The sequence below is a fragment of the Labeo rohita genome, chromosome 10 (assembly GCF_022985175.1).
Source record: "Labeo rohita strain BAU-BD-2019 chromosome 10, IGBB_LRoh.1.0, whole genome shotgun sequence".
Taxonomy (NCBI): domain Eukaryota; kingdom Metazoa; phylum Chordata; class Actinopteri; order Cypriniformes; family Cyprinidae; genus Labeo; species Labeo rohita.
Genome location: NC_066878.1, coordinates 2186462 through 2206461, shown reverse-complemented (window position 1 = coordinate 2206461; position 20000 = coordinate 2186462). Strand labels below are relative to the sequence as shown.

General features: G+C 35.4%; 1 protein-coding gene across 1 annotated transcript in view; it reads right to left on the bottom strand.

Moving 5' to 3' along the window:
- Positions 1 to 12102, bottom strand: part of nf1b (neurofibromin 1b) — a 71020-nt gene extending 58918 nt beyond the window's left edge. The window contains 17 exon segments of the mRNA XM_051121241.1: positions 622 to 745; positions 835 to 914; positions 987 to 1100; positions 1201 to 1335; positions 1639 to 1770; positions 1873 to 1947; positions 3560 to 3688; positions 4428 to 4508; positions 4511 to 4603; positions 5145 to 5302; positions 5390 to 5465; positions 6449 to 6516; positions 6652 to 6758; positions 6845 to 7035; positions 7186 to 7269; positions 8313 to 8456; positions 11768 to 12102. Of these exon segments, the coding sequence (XP_050977198.1) occupies positions 622 to 745; positions 835 to 914; positions 987 to 1100; positions 1201 to 1335; positions 1639 to 1770; positions 1873 to 1947; positions 3560 to 3688; positions 4428 to 4508; positions 4511 to 4603; positions 5145 to 5302; positions 5390 to 5465; positions 6449 to 6516; positions 6652 to 6758; positions 6845 to 7035; positions 7186 to 7269; positions 8313 to 8456; positions 11768 to 11827 (1851 nt within the window). The 5' untranslated portion in view covers positions 11828 to 12102.
- Positions 12103 to 20000: the final 7898 nt, after the last annotated feature.

Sequence of the window (20000 nt, the reverse complement as noted above, 5' to 3'; positions counted from 1 at the left end):
ATATTAATTTTTTAATATTAAAATTTATTTGTACCCCACACAGTGTAGTTTGGTTTTTATACTTCACACTCTTGGCAAAAATACATGTATACATGTATATTTTTGTACATGTATATTTACATTTTATTTGCACATCACACAGTGTAGTTTGGTTCACACTTTAGCAAATAATAATAATAATAATAATAATAATAATAATAATAGTATTGCACAAATTTGTAATAAATTATATTCATTTTTATTTTCAATATTTTTTTTATTTGTACCCCACACCATATATTTTATATAGGCCACAAAACTGATGAGAATAATAATAATAATAATAATAATAATAATAATAATTCATTTAATTACATTAAAATTAAATTATTATTATATTATTAATATGCTGTTATAAAATATATAATAATAATTTATATATTATAAAAATACATTATTTTTATTTATATATTTATAAAAAAAAAAAAAAAAAAAAAAAAAAACTTTTTTTGTACTGCACAAGTGCTTCCCAGTTCAGGATATTAAAAACAAGCCACATAACAAGTAACAAGAGCAAAAATAAAAGTGAAATATTATTATTTACCTATAATGCCCTGTGTGCACGCAAGAGTGCCGACTCACCTTGTTCCTGAGAAGAAATTTGTTTCTGCAGATGAGAATTTCTCGCAGCCACTTCAGAATCTCAGTGCTGTTGATCAGCTGATGACCAAACAGTTTCTTGCAGATGAAGAACAGCACCTGAGAACTGGACCGACAACAAATACACAATCAGCAAGGCAAAGATTCATTTCTATCAGCACCTATTCACTGCAGTTAAGTCCACTAAGGAGCTACCTGATGTCCCAGAAAGTTTCCATAGGAGCATCTGGGTTCCACAGCTCGATGCTTTCAGGCTGATGCAGGACCAGAAGAGCCTACAACAGACACCGCTTATGACAGAAAACTTGCATACAGACAATCTAAACTCCAGCACCAGATAAACTTACCTCCATAGCCTCCTGGGAAATATCTCCCATGTTAGCAAGCGGCACAAGCTGCACCAGGCCTGTGATGAGATCTGCCGTGCTGCTGTGGACCTCCAGACCCTGTTTACCTGGATTCTGATTCACAAACACACCCGTGACATAGTACAGAAGAGCATATCTTTATAAGTATCACGTACCTTTATAAAGCCAAAGAAACCTAAATCTCTTCACTCACATGTAGCATCAATTTGGGATCTGCATGGATGAGTTTCACCAAAGCCAAAAGCAGATACTTGTAGCTCCTGGTGTCCAGATCAGTGGTTTTTTCTTTAAATTTCAGACTGCTCATTTTCTCCTTAAATGTCAGACTCTGAAAGGAAGACAGAGAGAAGGAAATAGAAACAGACAAAAAGCTCCAAGCCATCACAGAAAGTAATTCTTACCTAAAATGCTAAAACTGCATATTAATTAATTATGTAACAGTGATGTCACAGACTATTTGGAACATTTATTGTAGCATACAATATCCTGTTTCGCATACTATGTCTAAAAATAGTACGCTGTATGCAGTAAACTGTGCAGTACACAAATATTCTTTTCCCAGCATCTTGTCAGACAGCTAGCAGGACACTAGAGGTGATCTTATATCTGAGAAGTTTTGCGGGCGTCTCACCGAGGTCATACGGAGGGGGGCGTGACTGCTGCAGCCCTGCACCACTCTCCCCAGAGTCTCAGCAAACATGAGCCGCAGTTCTCCCGAGTAACAGTACACGGTATCGATCTTCGGCCACCAGTCCAGCGGGGACTAGAACATGACGGAAGACACACAAAGGACATTTGGACATCCTGGGAGTGAATCAGACATCCTATCTCTCTGAGGTGAACTAAGGACACCAGGAGCTCTTACATTAGTGATGATTCGATGGAGAGAATTCACCAGCACAAAATGAAACGTAGGGGGTGAGGACGGAGCCAGACACACCTACAAGAAAAAAAAAAAAAGAGAGATTTGGTGAAATTATACAGTAACTATCCTATTAAGAGGTATGCGTTATATAGCATCTCTCAACTGCTTAAAGGAACAGTTCAATTCCAGAATAAAAATTTCCTGAATTTACTCATCCCCATGTCATCCAAGATGTTCATGTTTTTCTTTGAGGAAAAGGTTTTTGAGGAAAAGATTCCAGGATTCTTCTCCGTATAATGGACTTCAAAGGTGGCCAGTGGGTTGAAGGTCCAAACTGCAGTTTCAATGCAGCTTCAAAGGGCTTTACACAATCCCAGCCGAGAAATAAGGGTCTTACCTAGTGAAATGATTGGCCATTTTCCAAAAAAAAAAAAAATAATAATAAATTGTATATTTTGCTCATCTTGCACTACCTCGACCTCGCACATTGCATAGTCACATTGGAAAGGTCACGCGTGACGTAGGTGGAAGTACTGAGTTTACAAAACGAACGTGCAAAGACAGTCAAACGCCTTTCACAAAAAAAAAAAAAAAAAAAAAAAAAAACACTGATGTCGGATGCTTTTGAAGTTGCAGGAGAAATTAGATTTTTCACAATACCCTTGTTTGTTTTTTTGAAAATGACCAAACGTTTCGCTAGATAAGATCTTTATTGGGATCGTGTAGAGCCCTTTGAAGCGGCAGTGAAACTGCAATTTGGACCTTCAACTGAATCTGTCAAATTGGGGTCAAACTGAATCGACCCCAATAAAGTAATATTTAGCCCCAGAATGCAAAATTCACCAGGGAAACCCCGCCAAAAAAACGTGCATTTTACCCCCTGGAATGTGATTTTAATGAAACACGAATGGGCTAGTTTTGGGCTAGTTTTGAGTAGCAATTGGGCGGGTTTGTTGTGAAAACCTGGCAACCCTGGCCAGAGCTGTGGAGCTGATTAAAGCCACATTTGAAAGCATATGACAGCCACAATCTCATCCATATCTAAAAAAGCATTCTGTGTAGAATTCCGACGTGTTAGATGCATTTTGTGGTCTGTGTCGACTCGCGCATACGATCCGCTCTGTGCTATCGTCTCTCTGGACCGGAGCAGGCTATGTGTGCGCTGTAGCAGTTTGTGTGACAAAGCAAAACCAAACTTCATTTGCAGCAATGAAAAGCTGAATCGTTCCCTATCCCCTATATAGTGCACTAGGTGCCATTCACCATACAGAAAATACTAATCCTGTGAACAAGTGACTGATTTCAGCCACAGCTTTAGAGTCTATTGACAAAGTAGAGGACGGGACACGTTGGATTCCAGAGAGCATTTGATTGGTCAGAAAGTTTGATGAGAAGCTGAAGTGCAGGATGATGCCATCAAAATCATTGTTCCATATTGGCGGAAGTGAGAGACTGTAAGTTTTGAATGCTTATATCTTTTAAATGCAAATTTTGTCATTGTTTTGGACCACACAAACTTACAGACAACCTTAAGGCTAACATATTCATACTAAAAGCCAAAAAACTTTTTGACTGAAGAAAGAACATCTTGGATGACACAGGAGTAAGTGAATTGCTAAATGAGAGATGCTTTGAAAATGTGTATGGTGAAAAGAGCTATATAAATAAATTTGACTGGTCCACACACCTTAAACTGCTGATTGTTATGTGGGTTGATTCTGAAACAGGAAACAAAACAGTCGATCATTAAGTCCACGTCTGCACTCTGGCTGCCTGCACCTCTGGAAAACGGTTTAGCTGGGTTAAACAGCAACCCCTGGAAACAAAGAGTCAACCATGAATGAAGAGGACAGCATTAACAGAAAACATTCAGATGCATTTGAGACAGCGCAAAGTTCAGGTTTCTTTTAGTGTTTGCTCCTTTGGTAATCTGGGTGATGCAGATTTGAGTGCTGCCTGTGACATTTTCCACCTGTATCCCCCTTCTTACTCCTTAAAGGGGTAGTTCACCCAAAAATGGAAATTCTATCATTAATTGCTCATCCTCATGTTGTTCCAAACCTATAAGGCCTTTGTTCAAGGCCCGGAAAGGTAGTAAGGAGATCGATAAAGCAGTCCAGGTGACATTAGTGGTTCAAACGTAATGTTATGAAGCTATGGGAAGCTACTTTTTGAAAACAAAAATAATGACTTTATTCAACAATTTCTTCTCTTCCACGTCTTTGATAGAACCATGACGCATGTGTGTGGTGCTGCTAACGCAGGAGCCAGCTTCTTACTTCCTTTCTGGGCCTTGAGCATGTCAGTTGCATTGTTGTCTATGCACGGTCAGAAAGCTCTCAGATTTCATCAAATATATCTTAATCTGTGTTCCAAAGATGAACGATGGTCTTACGGGTTTGGAACAACATGAGGGTGAGTAAACAATCACAGAATTTTCTTTTTTTGGTGAACTGACCCTTTGATTGTTTTCTGCTACTCACAACACAACAAACCAGCCAAAAACTAAAATAAAAAGGTCCAAATTCTACCAAAGGATCCATATTTGTGCATACCTTCAGATCCATGACGATCGACTGCACCAGCAGGAAGATAACGGAGTGATCCTCCCAGCTGATGTATGTGGACGCTTTGCACACAGTTTAACGCAGGCAATAGCTGCGCTCTCCGTCAGCTGTTTGCTTCCACCGTGACCAGTCAAGGCTTTCCGTAGGTTTTCCAAAAACAGTTTCTAAAAGGGAAAAAAAGAAACAATAGATATTCCAAAGAGTTCAGAGAGAATCTAATTATAGCTTATAGTACGAATATTTTACTAATTTTACAAAAGAGTGAGGGTTGTCAAAATAAACTATTTATAAAGTACAAACTGTGTGATCTAGCTAGTCTAGATTTACAAGAGAAGAAACTGTTGAATAAAGTCATTATTTTCTTTGCACACAAAAAGTATTTTTGTAACTTCATGAAGTTAAGGTTGAACCACTGATGTCATATTAACTATTTTACTGATATCCTTACTACCTATCTGGGCCCTGAACGTGCCAGTTGCGTTGCTGTCTATGCAGGGTCAGAAAGCTCACGGATTTCATCAAAAATATCTTAATTTGTGTTCCGAAGAAGAACAACATGAAGGTGAGTATTAACGAAAATTTTCATTTCTGGGTGAACCTTTAAATAAATTGTAATGGCCTATTTAATCTGTTTATTAGTAGTTATAATTTAAGAACAATTAAGGTCAAGAGGAACTATATGTTCGTAAGTTTGTGTACGCTTGCCTTGTTGTCTTTCGAGTCATCTGGCGTGTCTCTGGACATGTCTTGTGTGATGTCAGGACAGAGGATGAGGAGTATGATTTGCAGGGGCCAAACGGCTGCCTTCCTCTTCGTACTCTCAGCAAAACTATCCACCAGATCAAACAGCTTCTCGGCACACTCTGAAACAAACACACACACAGATCAGATTCACATATCCACTCCAAAGCAATACTGATATGGTACAGTGAGGTTTTCAGTGGACGCACCAGCCATGTCCGCCTGAGGCCTCTGGTACAACCTGGTGAATTCATCAGCATAATTTTCCACCCAGTTCCAGAACGCCTGCAAATTCAATCAAATTAAAACACACACACACACACACAGATGTTTCCTGCTCTGAGACAGGACATCAATAGGTGGCAGCAGAGAATATTTTTATATAAAACACCAGCAAACTACAAAAAGTTAAACATTTAAACCTATATACAGTATTATCAAGAAACCATCCTTGATATAACAATGAAAAACAAATCACAGTATTATATACAAAAAAAAAATGACAGAGAAAAAAAAAACCTACTCCACTAAAAAAACTCATGCATGCATTAGGTGAGAGTGCAGTTAGTGGTAGCAGTTTGGGCTAATATAATAATAATGATAATAATAATAATAATAATAATAATAATAATGCATGGTAATGCTCTTTGTTTCCTAAAAATATGTATACTGTCATTAAGGCAATAAAATGCTATTCTTTAAAATATAATAAAGTAAAAAAAAATAATACAATTTAAAATAATAAATTGTTAATTAAGAGTCACACAGCTTCAATTTTGAAATTTTGTGTAATAATAAAAATAAAAACTGCATAACTTACAATGATACACTTTAAACTGTAATAATCTTTTTAATGCAATAATAATGAGAATTATAGTAAAAATGAATTATAATAATGTAGTTTATATTGTAACAACCGTTATATTGTTATTAAGGTAATAATGCATAAAATGCAATTTTATAATAAAATAACAACATGTTTTATAATAAAAAATAATAAAAACTGCGTTCACGGCGACCCAAGTTCGATTCTTGTCTCGAGGTCCTATGCCAATCCTACCCCCTTCTCTCTACCCACTACTTTCCTGTCATCTCTCCACTGTCCTATCTGAATAATAAAGGAACAAAAAGACCAAAAATATAACTTAAAAAAAAAATTTAAATAATTTTTTTTAAAATAATCATTATCTTGTTATTTTAAATTGTATTATATAAGCCACAGCTGTAATATTTCTAATATTAATAATAACAAAAATAATTCCACATACCTTCTCTAAATTGTAAATGACACTCAACTGGGCTGGCTTCTTCAAGGCTTTAAATTTAAACACAGTTTCTGCAAGGAGAAGAAAACTCACATTAAAACAAAAAATAGATGCTTTTCCTGTCGCCTCTATTATTTTCTCCAGAATTCCTTACATAAACTTCTTTAAGCTCGCAGAATTAAAACTTAAGTTTGAGTCAATCAAACCTTGCAGGAGGCGTTTAAATTTACAGCAGTCCACGTTGATGTACTGGATGAGCTCAATGTCGTGCACGTCTACATTATCCTCAGAGCAGACGGTCAACTCCTGCAACCTGCAGAGAACCAAAAAAAAAAAAAAAAATCATAGAGATCAAGTCCATTAATTTCTTTCATAAAATCACAAGGGGTTTGTACGTACCTGGTGGAGATGCGGCTGAAGACAGCATTGAAGTTACTGCAGCTCAGAGAGAACAGAACCCCACAGGCTGAGTTCCTCAGCTCCGCCGCATACTGGTTTCCCTCACGGTATGTGTGGATGAAATGACAGATCTCGGGCAATAACTGCTTTACGAGCATCGTCTCATCCAGACGCATGCTATCCTTTGGTTGCTGGAGGAAAGAGAGTTTATAGGACTTCTTTATAGGAATTATCAACATCTAGATGTGCAGCTTCAAAATGATTTTGAAATGCCAATAATGGCACAGTAGTGACAGCTCATGGGGATAAGACACAATGAATGGACTTCAGCCGTCTCTCACCCCTGCCAGGCACTTCTCCAGTGTGTCCATGATGATAAGCTGGGACAAGTAAAGGTTCTTCTCTGCAGTATCTCCAAATATCCGCTGTAAGAGATAGCAAACTAAGAGAGAGACCAACAAAGAGCTCTAGCACTTCAGCTTCAACAGTCTTGAACAAATGCTCAGAGTAGCTCTTGCCTAGTGACCGACCAATAATTTTAATAGCCAATATCAATAACTAGATCGATAAAAAACCATAACGTTGCTATAGGATCAAGGAGAAAATTATAAAAATAATCAAATCAACTACAAACTACAAAACTACAAAAGCAGTCATAAGGGTCAATTTTCTGAAATTGAGATTTATACAGCATCTGAAATCTGAATAAATAAGCTTCCCATTGGTGTATGGTTTGTTAGGACAATATTTGACCGAGATACAACTATTTGAAAATCTGGAATCTGAAGGTGCAAAAAAATCGAAATATTGAGAAAATCGCCGTTAAAGTTGTCCGAATAACTTCTTAGCAATGCATATTACTAATCAAAAATTAAGTTTTGATATATTTACAAAATATCTTAATGGAACATGATTTCTACTTTAATATCCTAATGACTTTTGGCATAAAAGAAAAATTGATCATTTTGACCCCTACAATGTATTGTTGGCTATTGCTAAAAATATAGCCATGCTACTTAAGACTGGGTTTGTGGTCCAGAGTCACATATTTGTGTGCAAAAAAATAAAAAAATTAAGTTTTAGATATATTTATGGTAGGAAATGTACAAAATATCTTTATGTAATACAATGTATTGTTGGCTAGTGCTACAAATATACCTGATGACTGGAGTAATGATGCTGAAAATTCTACTTTACCATCACAGGAACACATTACACTTTTTTAAGTCTTAACACATATTATTTTAAATATTATTAATATTTTACAAAATTACTGTTTTTACTGTATTTTTGATCAAACAAATGCAGCCTTGGTGAGTGTAAAAGACCTTTTTAAAAAAATTTAATCTTCCTGCCTTTGAAAACTTTTGAAAGGAAGTGTACATATTATAAAACATTACAAATACACATCAACTCCATATGTAAATGTCTATTGTGTCCATGCACCAACTCTTGAATAAACACTCACCATGTTATTGACGTTCTTCAGTATGTTGGTGAGTCCACTGATGACCAAGGAGAATTTGTACCTGGAGATGTTGATCAGACATTCTTTATTGTGTTCCGTGCTGATTTTAGTGTGTGTGTTTTGCATGCCGACTTTCACAGGAAGCTAAAAACAAAAAGACATGCACAGTTACAATGTGCTCAGATACAGAAAAATGCCTTCAGAACTGTGTTCAGAAACTGTTTTAAACCACTTACTGGACAAACACTCTCTGAATGAGAGTTATCAGTGAATAAATTTCACTCTGTTCCTCATAAAGACATGGAATATCGTGCACAAGTCATATCAACCACTTTTATGGTGTTTTTGTGGTACTTTTTTTGTCATTTTGTAGGTTGACGGCCCTAGCTGTCATTTATTTTCATTATATGTAAAAGAAGCTAGGAAATTCTTCAAAAATTCACCTTTTCACAATATGAGGTGAGAAAATCATGAAGGAAACATTTAGAAGGTGAACTATTTCTTTAATCAATGAGAAAACTTCCTGGGCTACAAAAAAGTAAACAGCAGCATACATCTCGGTTTCAAAGAGCAAGTTGAAAAATTGCTAAAAACCAATTGGCGGCACAGAATCCCATTTTGGGATTATCCAGAGTTTAGGCCAGGCTTAGCAACACAAAACACCCCTAATCTCCACTGAACTTCAATCAAACTGTAATGATCCTGACACAGACCACAAGCCACCCTTGACCAGGCCTCTTTAACAAGGCTTCCTCAGTGTCCCAACTGTTGGCCAGACAGCCCTTTGAGACCTTCAAGTACACCAGTCAGTGTGTATACGCACCAAATCTGGCATTTGCCGCCAAAAGAAATCAGACTAAAGACTCAATGTGGAAACACTGGTTTATGTTTCCAAAATGTTTGTTGTTGCAGTACCTTCAGCAACCTTTGAGGGGCAGAAATAACAGTTTGTACTTTTAGTTAGCTAGTAGATGAGGCCTAAACTGAAACAATTTCATGTGTTTCAAACATCACATTTCTCCTCACACTCACTGAATTCCCCAAAATGAAAATGAAAACAAACACACAAATACAATATCCTGTCAGACATGGGTTTGGAACAATATGAAAGAGTAAACAATGCAATCGCTGTGTCTCTCATGGCAGTCTGTTACATCTGTCAATGTTTCTTTGGTGTCTGGTCGAATTTTAGCTAAAAACATATGCACATTCAACACAGGAATGTTTCTGCACTTAACACTTTGTACACAGAGATGAAATAAAAACATGCAAGCTTAACCATTCACAGGCTTTCGCCTGTCTTGTAAACAGCGGGTTATATTTCTAACTTACAACCTGTTTCATCAGTACAACTGCAGGTTTTGACCAGTAGGATCCACACTAAAGAAGGAAAGCCATTATTGCATAAGATACTACTCAGCTATACACCACACAACATACCTCACAGAAACCATCTGAAGTAACCTAATAACCCAGTGCAGCTCTGAAGAGATATTAAACTGATGACGCAGCTCTTAAACAAGAAAGTGAAGCTGTGCGGATCAATCAAGAGTCAGCTGTGAGGACGGTTCACTTGTGGGACACAAAATATGAAGTGAAAGTATAAACACAAAGCCTGGTCTCACATGGCGTGAATTATAAGAGCAGGACATGTTCCTGGAGAAACATTTGTTCATCCAATCAAAGCCATAATTTTAACCCCTGATAGCCTCTGTATGTTAACAAGACATTCGATTTTGAAGTACTTGCTCGTTGCATAAATGCCTCGACTTACATATGGAGCTTGTTTACATTCTTTTGTGACATTTATGATTTAGTATGCATGTGAATACACTGTTCTTAAGATGCTTGCACAGAAATATATGACCCTGGACCACAAATCCAGTCTTAAGTAGCATGGGTGTATTTATAGCAATAGCCAACAATACATTGTATGGGTCAAAATTATTAATTTTTCTTTTATTCCAAATATCATTAGGACATTAAGTAAAGATCATGTTCCACGAAGATATTTTGTAAGTTCCCTACCGTAAATATATCAAAACTTAATTTTTCATTAGTAAAATATGGATTGCTAAGAAATTCATTTGGACAACTTTTAAGGCAATTTTCTCAGCCAAATATTGTTCTATCCTAATTAACCATACATCAGCAGTGTATAAATCTCAATTTCAAAAAAATTGACCCTTACAGTTTTGTGGCCCAGGGTCACATATGACATTAACTGAACAGAATATTTTCTAGACTAAAAATATACTGAATGTTCAAGGATACCAAAGATATTCAAATAGTTCTTCTACCTTACTAGAAAATAAACAACTAAATAAATTAAATAATTAATTACGAACCAACACATCTGTGTTTATTGGAAGGTTTTACATTAATAAATGTAAATGCACCAAATGTAAATCTCATTTGAGATATGTGACCCTGGACCACAAAACAAAGTCATAAGTAGCACCGGTATATTTGTAGCAATAGCCAAAAATACATTGTATAGGTCAAAATATCCTAGTGATTTTTGATAATTAAGTAAAAACCATGTTCCACGGAGATATTTTGTAAATTTCCTTCCATAAATATATCAAAACTCAATATTTTTATTTTTCTGCACGCTCAGATTCCAGATTTTCAAATAGTTTAATCTTGGCTAAATATTGTCCTGTTCTAACAAAGCATACATCAATGGAAAGCTTATTTATTCAGCTTTCAGATGATGTATAAATCTCAATTTTGAAAAATTAACCCTTACTACTGGTTTTGTGGTCCAGGGGCACATATGTTAAATTTGTATTAAATCAAACACTACAACTACATAAAAAAAAGAAAAACTATTGCATATACCAGAAACCTGGACTTTATTTATTTTAATGGGGAATTTGCATATTTGTGGCAGTTAAATGGTTAAATATAATGCAAAAGATAGATAGATAGATAGATAGATAGATAGATAGAAGATAGATAGATAGAATTTTGGCTTGGCGATCATAGTGGTTTGGCAGATGGGACACACCCCCATAGGGGCGACCCTGACCCTAAACCTATCCCGAAAATACAATTGCAGTAACTGGTCAACAATACTGTTGTTCCATTCACTACCCTGTGATTTTTCTTAAATATTAATAGGCTGACAGGTACGTTACTCCAGGTTCTAAGCCTAAAACCGGTGGTTAAGTGATTGCTTTTCATTAAACCCTTGCCCTATGGTTTTAGGTAGTGGCGTTTGTTTATGTTGATAAGAATGTAGTTCCATGTTTAGTAGAGAATGCTGAGCAACATGTAGTACTAAACTAGTCGCGTCCCATGCATTTAACGTTCTTACAAGATATAAACACAACAGCATCAGAATGAAAACGCTGGACTGTCAGCTGCTGCACGGATGCGCCGCGACCTGTGCGCGACAACTGCGCATCCGTGCAGACGAGGCGTTCAGTGATGTTTTTATGAGCTCTGACCTGCTCGTCGAATCGGGTGATGACGGCCTGGACCCACTCCACGGGCTTCTGCGCCGCCATGGCCGCTCACGCCTGCACCTCCGCCGCCGCTGATGATGATGATGATGAAGATGATGATAATGGTGATGAAGTGGAGGAAGAGAGGACGCCTTTTCCGCGGTCTGCGACCCCTGCGCTCCTCGATCCGCGCCGCGCTGAGGGCCGAACGAGGGGCGGCTCGGTATTCGGTCTGGTCGGTGTCAGAAACAGCAGCATGCCGCCATGACAGTGCCGGAAGTTTGAATCCTCCGATCCAGCGAAGCAGCAACAGCAGCACAGCAGCGGTGCAGATGAGAGATGAGAACATCAGTGCGCATGCGCCAGCAGAGAGCGAGCGAGCGAGCGAGCGAAAGAGAGAGAGAGATTGTATTTGTTTTTTTGTTTTGTATTGTTTTTTCTTCATTTCTTTTCTTTTTGTTTACATTTATGTTATTTCTTTATTTGAATAATATATTATATTTAAAATAATTATACTATAAAACTAATTAAAACTGAAACCAAAATGCATATTTAGAGAGACAAAGAGGTTTATTTTATATATTTGTATATTTTTTATGCTTATTTATTTTTATTTGAATTTTATTTTATATATATTTTGTATATAAACAAAATTCTATATTCATAATATAAAACTTTACACTATTATTGTCATACAGTATAATTCTTTAATGTTTTGCCAATATTAAAATCAATAGTCACGTCAATAAAACTTCTTGGATGTGAAATTAATTAAAAGAGAAGAAAACTATACTATAAAAACTGAAGCTTAAAATAATATTCATGTATATACACTACCAGTCAACAGTTTTTGAACAGTAAGATTTTTATGATTTTAACGAAGTCTCTACTGCTCACCAAGACTGCATTTATTTGATCCAAAGTACAGCAAAAACAGTAACACTTTGAAACTATTTACTATTTAAAATAACTGTTTTCTATTTGAATGTGTTTTAAATTGTAATTTATTTCTGTGATTTCAAAGCAGATTTTTTTAGCATCATTGCTCCAGTCACATGATCCTTCAGAAATCATTGTAATATTCTGACTTGCTGCTCAAAAAACATTTATTATTATTATGTTTAAAACAGCTGAGTATATTTTTTTCAGGTTTTTTTGATGAACAGAAAGTTCAGAAGAACAGCATTTATCTTAAATAGAAATATTTAAGAAATGTATCTTAAATAAAAATATTAAATAGAAAGGTCAGATAAATTCTGACCTTTGGGTCTTTCTATTCATCAAAGAATCCTTTTAATATTGAAAATAATAATAATAAATGTTTCTTAAACAGCAAATCAAAGACTGGAGTAATGAGGCTAAAATGTAGCTTTGATCACAGGAATAAATTACATTTGAAAATATATTAAAATAGAAAGCATTAGTTAAAAAATATTTCACAATAGTACTGTTTTTGCTGTATTTTGGATTAAATGAATGCAGGCTTGGTGAGCAAAAGAAAACTCTTAAAAAAAAACAAAAAAACCATAAAAAATTTTACTGTTCAAAAACTTTTGACTGGTAGTGTATACAGAGAGAGATGGAACCAATGGGACAGGATCACAAACCAGGAAATTACTTTATGATAATTAATGATCATTTTGATACATACTGCCTTAATGTTAGCTCTAAATATATCAATCCCTCATGTAGGACTTTCGAAAAAAACGTTATTATGCGACAGTATACAAAAATTAGGTTTGTGAATATCAGTTGTTGTTTATTGTTAATAAGTAATGTTAAATAAGTAATGCTTTAGTAATAGCAGTCCATCTCTCTTGCATTTAGCTATTTTACAGTCACATGCTGTAAAGAAAACAGATTTATGAATTTTGGGAAAGGCTGAGAGAGAGGGAGCAAAAGAAAGAGCAGCTTGTTGCAGGCAGTGTGAGGCGCTGTGTGTGAGTAAAACTCAAAGAGATGCCGGAAACAGCATGGTCAACGCAGAACAGTGAACGCTCTCAGACACAGAGAAATTTGGAAGCTGCTTCGAGACACAAAGAAAACCTTTGTGAAGAGCCCTGGAGCTCAAACCTCTGCAGTGGAAACAGTGAATGGACAGTTTCTCAAGAGTCTGCAGGCCTAGTGACGGTATTCACAAGAGTATAGACTGCTGGCAGCATGATGCTGGGTTCACAGTGTTTTGGGCAGTTCATTTACTCTCTGACAGTTGAGAATGCTCTGATATAAGCATGCAAACTGTACTGCTCTTTTATGATGTGCTATAATTGTCAATATTAAAAAAAAACATCTAATAAAAACAAAAAGCATTTATAAGTCAGCATATTAAACAGCAGGGTTATATCTCCTATAGACACTGAGGGGGCTGCACGGTTAATTACAGCTTTGAAAGAGGAAAATGCTTTTAAAGCTACTTTATGTGGTATCAAGGGCCTCACTGTGCTATGTATTGGTTCACCTGACGCCTTTTCCAGTTATGGGTTGGACTCCTTCCAGTGAGACAGTGCAACACTGACCTCTACTGTTTGTTACAGGTATATCCACTGAGAGTAACCGAATGAAGTCATTATTCTGACTCGTATTTTTCCGCAAATAAAGTCTTAAATCTCGATGACAGGAGTCTTTTTCATCATAATAAATGTGCATGAAACACAGTTGTGCTCCGTGAGAGGGACATTGTCCGTAATAACGATCACACGAGCTTAGAAGTCTGTGAGGCAATTGTTGTAGCCTTTATTTGTCTAACATTCCACAAAAATGGTCAGATTAACGTTAGTTGTTGACTAATATAGGTTTTTCGGTTATTATTTGGTTAACTTTACACCCCTCAATCCGAAATATTAATTTAAATTAATGTAGGAAGTTGGAACACACACTTGTGTACTTAGGGTTTAAAGGAGAAGCTCACTTCCAAAATGAAAATTTCCTCATAATTTACTCACCCCCGTGTCATCCAGGATGTTCATGTCTTTCTTTCTTCAGTCGAAGAGAAATTAGGGTTTTTGAGGAAAACATTTCAGGATATTTCTCCATACTAGCAAATTTCCTTTGGCCTCCCTGGTGAAAAAAACAGCATATGCTGGTAGGTATGTTATGATGCTGGAATGCTGGTTAGGTAGGTTTTGATGCTGGTTTAAGATGGTCCTTTGCTGGTTTATGCTGGTCATGTTGCTGGTCAAGGACCAGCATGAACCAGCAAAGGACCAGCATAAACCAGCAAAGGACCAGCTTAAACCAGCATCAAAACCTACCTAACCAGCATATGCTGTTTTTTTCACCAGGGCTGGATCTGGCCCAAACCTACTGCTAAAGTGTGGGCCAGATTAGTATTTGTTTGCCGGCCCAAAATTGGCCCATATGTTTTTAGCCAGAACTGAACAAACCAGAGCCATAACTCCGCCTAACATGAGCCAAGTAATACATTTTTATGTGGCCCATATATGGGCCTTATGTTTCATTTTAGTCAGGCTGAGTTCTGTTAAGACCTCACTGCCCTAATGTGGCCCACATGCAGCTGACTGTATATGTAAAATTCGTATTAACTAGAGAGTAAATCACACACTCAACAACAAAAATGTAAATAAAATAATTTATTTTTGTCAGTGCAGGTTAAATGCGCTTTACAGTTACTCAGTACTGAGTTAGAATATTCTTATAAATATATAACACATATATTTAACATTTTAACATTACAATTTAAGTTGGAATCATTTTTTAAGAAACAAACACAATGAACATTCAAACCAAAAATTATGAAATTGACAAATTTTAGTTGGAATCCATTTTTAAGAATATTCAACAGATATCCACAAGTTTCCTACACCCCATGAGGCCTTGCGTCAAAAGTGGGAGCGTCTTCCGGTTCAAAGTAAACAAGCGGGACGTGGCACTCATTCATTCAACAGTTGACAGGAGTGATGGGCAAATATAGATTTTATCCAGCAAATCATTATTTACAAAAATTTAAAAAAGGAATAAATGTAAATTGTATTTTCTGTAATGAATATGAGGAAACTACCTTGCACTTGTTTGAACATTACATACTCAGTTACACTATGGTGTAAGGTTCAAAAATTTATTTGTTAAAATATTCAGTGTTTAAGACCTTGTTTACTCTTATGGGAAAATGTACTCTTTGGCTTTACTGACTATCCTGACCAAGAGGAACAGTACTTTTACTTAATTAATTTACTTATTCTATTGACCAAATTTCACACTCATAAGTGTAAATTTACTAATAAAAAACAAATTGTATGGTTTTGTTGACTGAAATATGTATTTATATTGACAGTATTCGAGACTCTGTGAATAAGAAAGCTGTAAGAACTTTGAAAGTTTGTGAATATTACAATATATTTATTTGATTTTATATATACATATATGTATATATATGTATATCTTGTACTTTTGTTTTTTATCTTTTTTATCTTTTCTTTTTTTATATATTGTTTCTTGATAACACGTTTTATGTTATTGTTCTTTGAATAAAAAAAGGAGTGACGGGCAAATGAAGCCTCGTGAAGCACCGAGACTTTCCTCTGACTATTTCAGGAAAAGATTCAAAGCTTCGAGAGTGTTGAAAACAGCGCGATCTGGTGGTTAGTAAAAATAAAGCAGCCAAAAAAACTAAAGCTCTGTCGGAAGAAGCATTCACCACGATTTCCATAGATCGGTCCATAACCGTGTTTCAGGAAGTTGAATTTCTGACTCTGATAAATTAATTTACCCATTGAACAGTGCCATTAAATGCCAGTACGAATATCAATATGATATAATAGAAGAACAATTTACTCATATATTAATTGCATATGGCATATATTTCTTTTGCCTGAAATAATTTGTATTCTTCATATTACCTGTATGACTGGGTATTTAAAAATGTAATTATTAAATAGGTCCCAATGAAAATTAAAGTGGATCGCGCACATGACTAGACAGAAATTGAGGCTTCTACGAAAGGGATTTCTACGTTAACAAGCCTCGAATCGAGGCTTCATCTGGCGTGCCCTTTAACACAAGCTCTGATGTCCCAGTCTAAATGTCATTTCACTATTTGACAGTCATTCAAGATTTAGCGATCCAAACTTGCTAATGATGTGGGAACACAAATTCGAAAAGCATATGTTGTCGATAAGAACGTAATGACATCTCTCATAAAGCTGTGCATCTTTACAAAATCTAAAATGGTCTAAGAAAACACTTAGCCTCTTCGCTATTTTTTTATTTATTGCAAGAAACAGATACAATAAGGCAATACAAGATAATAAGAAGATCCTAAAGAACAGAGCACAAATCAAAAGAAAATATGAGAGAAAATAGTAATTAAAAAAAACAGACAGTAGGGTCTTCTAATAGTTTACATTTCTTCAATAAACTAAACAGTCTTCAGAATCTGAATCAGAACAGCTTTATTGCCAAGTATGCTTACGCATACAACGAATTTGTTTTGGTGTCACAGGCTTTCAGTGCACAGAGACGACAACAGCAACACAGAGAAAATAATATAAGTTGAGAATAAAAAAATACACATATGTAAATATAAATAGACAAAAACTGCAATATAAGATTTAAGAAAATAAATAAATATACAGTTGTGCTACAGATGATAGAATAGAATAGAATAGAATAGAATAGAATAGAATAGAATAGAAAAAGAAGTGGTCTTCTTCCACTTTTACATTTTAAGAGTCTTACATATTTACTGAACAACCAAAATTCTTTTTGAAAGACAGAAAACAATGGCTTTGTTTTAAGGCACGTACATTTATGAATATAAAATTTGCCCAAAATATATTATTCAGTATAAATTGAGTTTGTACATCTTCCATTATTAAGCTAAAAATATCATTTTTAGAAAATTGAGAAGTCAACTTGATTGAAACTTTAAGCCACTCAAATATATCAGACCAAAAAGCTCTACTAATTAAACAGCCAAAGAATAAGTGTGCAGTCGTTTCAACATCAACCTCACAAAAGGTACAATTTGTCATGAATCGGGTCCATGGCCTTCAGTCTGCTCACCACCAGAGGTCGCCTTGCAACTTTATGGACAGTCACACTACAGGGATCATTGCACTACACCCTGGACTACATTTCACGGATTACTCTTTTGGATTGTCTCTGTTGTTCCTAACGCTGTCTCTGACCCCCGCCTGTCTGACTTTGAGTTTATTTCAATAAAAGCTGCAAATGGATCCGCATGCCTCTGACCAGTCATTACACAATTATTGTGATCAATGTTAAATCTATATCTAAGAAACTCTAAAGATGGGTAGATATCAGTGGCGATTTCTTTAAGACTGCAAGGGAAGCTCAGCTTCCGCTATAATGTCACAAAATTAATGGTCAAATTATGTACTATTGTATTAACATTTTATTGACTAAAAATGCGTTAGAAAACGTTCGTCTCAAAGACGAGTTCGTTCAGAATCAGTTAGATATAGCAGGTCGGCTGACTTGATTTTCTTCTCATACATTCCCGTAGCGTCACAGTGCGTTTCCCCGTTGAAGCCCAGCGTCCATTGACTTCAATGCTGCTGCTTTGAACGTTTTTTTTCAGTGCTTTGAAACTAGACGGTCATTGGATAAACGCTGCGATTATGTCCCGCCCACGGACGCTCAGCGTCTCTGGGGGTGAATGAGGAGCAAATGAGGAGTGGGCTGGCCTGGACTCCGAGCTTCTGCGTGATGATTGGAGGGTCTGTCGAAAGATTGCATCTCCTTTTGACTGACAGCGATTTTGTACTATAAGGAATCGCTGAAGCTATTCGCGCTCAGTCCCATCGCGGATTTCTCAAGTTCAGTCGAAATAAAAACTGCTGCAACCTATTTCTTTATATTTGCTTGGCGAAATTGCTTGATTTTCATCATACATTTCACACAATTATACACCACATTCCTTGTTTCACTTTTACAGAGTTTAATATTTTTTTAGATCGTTCATTCATTCATGCATGTTAATATTTAATGTAGTAATCAATATATATATATATATATATATATATAGATTACTACATTAAGTATTAACATGGAGGATGACTATAAATTAATATAAATATATATATATATATATATATATATATATAGTAATCTTGAAAAATTTTAACATAACATAATGAAACCTTATATTTCTATTAAAATACTTTATAAATAAATAAATAAATAAATCTCCATAATAACCTTATTTAAACTGCAAAATATTTATACTATATAGTAGCATCTGACTAAAAGAAAAAATACATCATATTTTGCATAATAAAACTAAAGCTTTTTTTTTTACGATTGTTTGCATTGTGACTTACTTATGACAATAAGGCACATTCTTGTGAATAAATAAATAGACAATTTTATGATGTAGGCCGAAAATGAGCTTCCCCTATTTGACAGACCAGTAGCCGCCACTGGTAGATATCATTGAAATTTTAAAGTGTACTTCCTTGGCTTTGGGAGGTATCGGAAAGGAAAGAAAAATGGTTCTTAATTTAAAAATAGAACTCTTGGGAAAAATAAGATACGTTATTTCTACTAGCTTGATTTGGAAATTTATCTTGGGTCAGTAAAGCTCTTATCAATTTATTTGGCAAGCTACTCCTAATAAAATCTTGCCCATTTATTATTAAAGAAGGTAAATGAAGAGCTTCAGTTATATTGGGCACTGAATTACTAACCAGCATTACAAAGGCCTTTGGAATACAATTCAATACCCTATTATATTGTTTGTAATTGCAATGAATATTATATTTTTCACAAAAAGTTCTGTGATTTCATGAAATTACCATCATTCCTTAACAGGTGAACAACAGACCAGACACCTCTTTCCCACCAATCACTAATAAAGAGTGACTTATTTCTAAATAAAATGTACCTATTATTCCAAATTGGTGAATTGGTTAAATTATGTTTATAAATCAGCTTCCAATATAAAAGAACCTGCTTATGAAATTCTGACAATTTGAGAGGAAGTTTTTATATTGAAAAATCACAGTGTAATAGAAATTCTATACCACCAACACTTTTAAAGATATTGCTAGGGGCGCAAAACCAAAAACTATTATTATTTATTAGAAAGCCAATTTATCTTGAGAGTTCCATTCATACAGTCGAAGTCTATGGCCTGTAAACCCCCTTCTTTATAATCCTTCACTAGTGTCCCTTTTTTAACATAATGAGCTCTTCTCCTCCAAACGTAATTAAAATTCATCTGATTAATTAACTTAATTTTCTTATTAGAAATAGG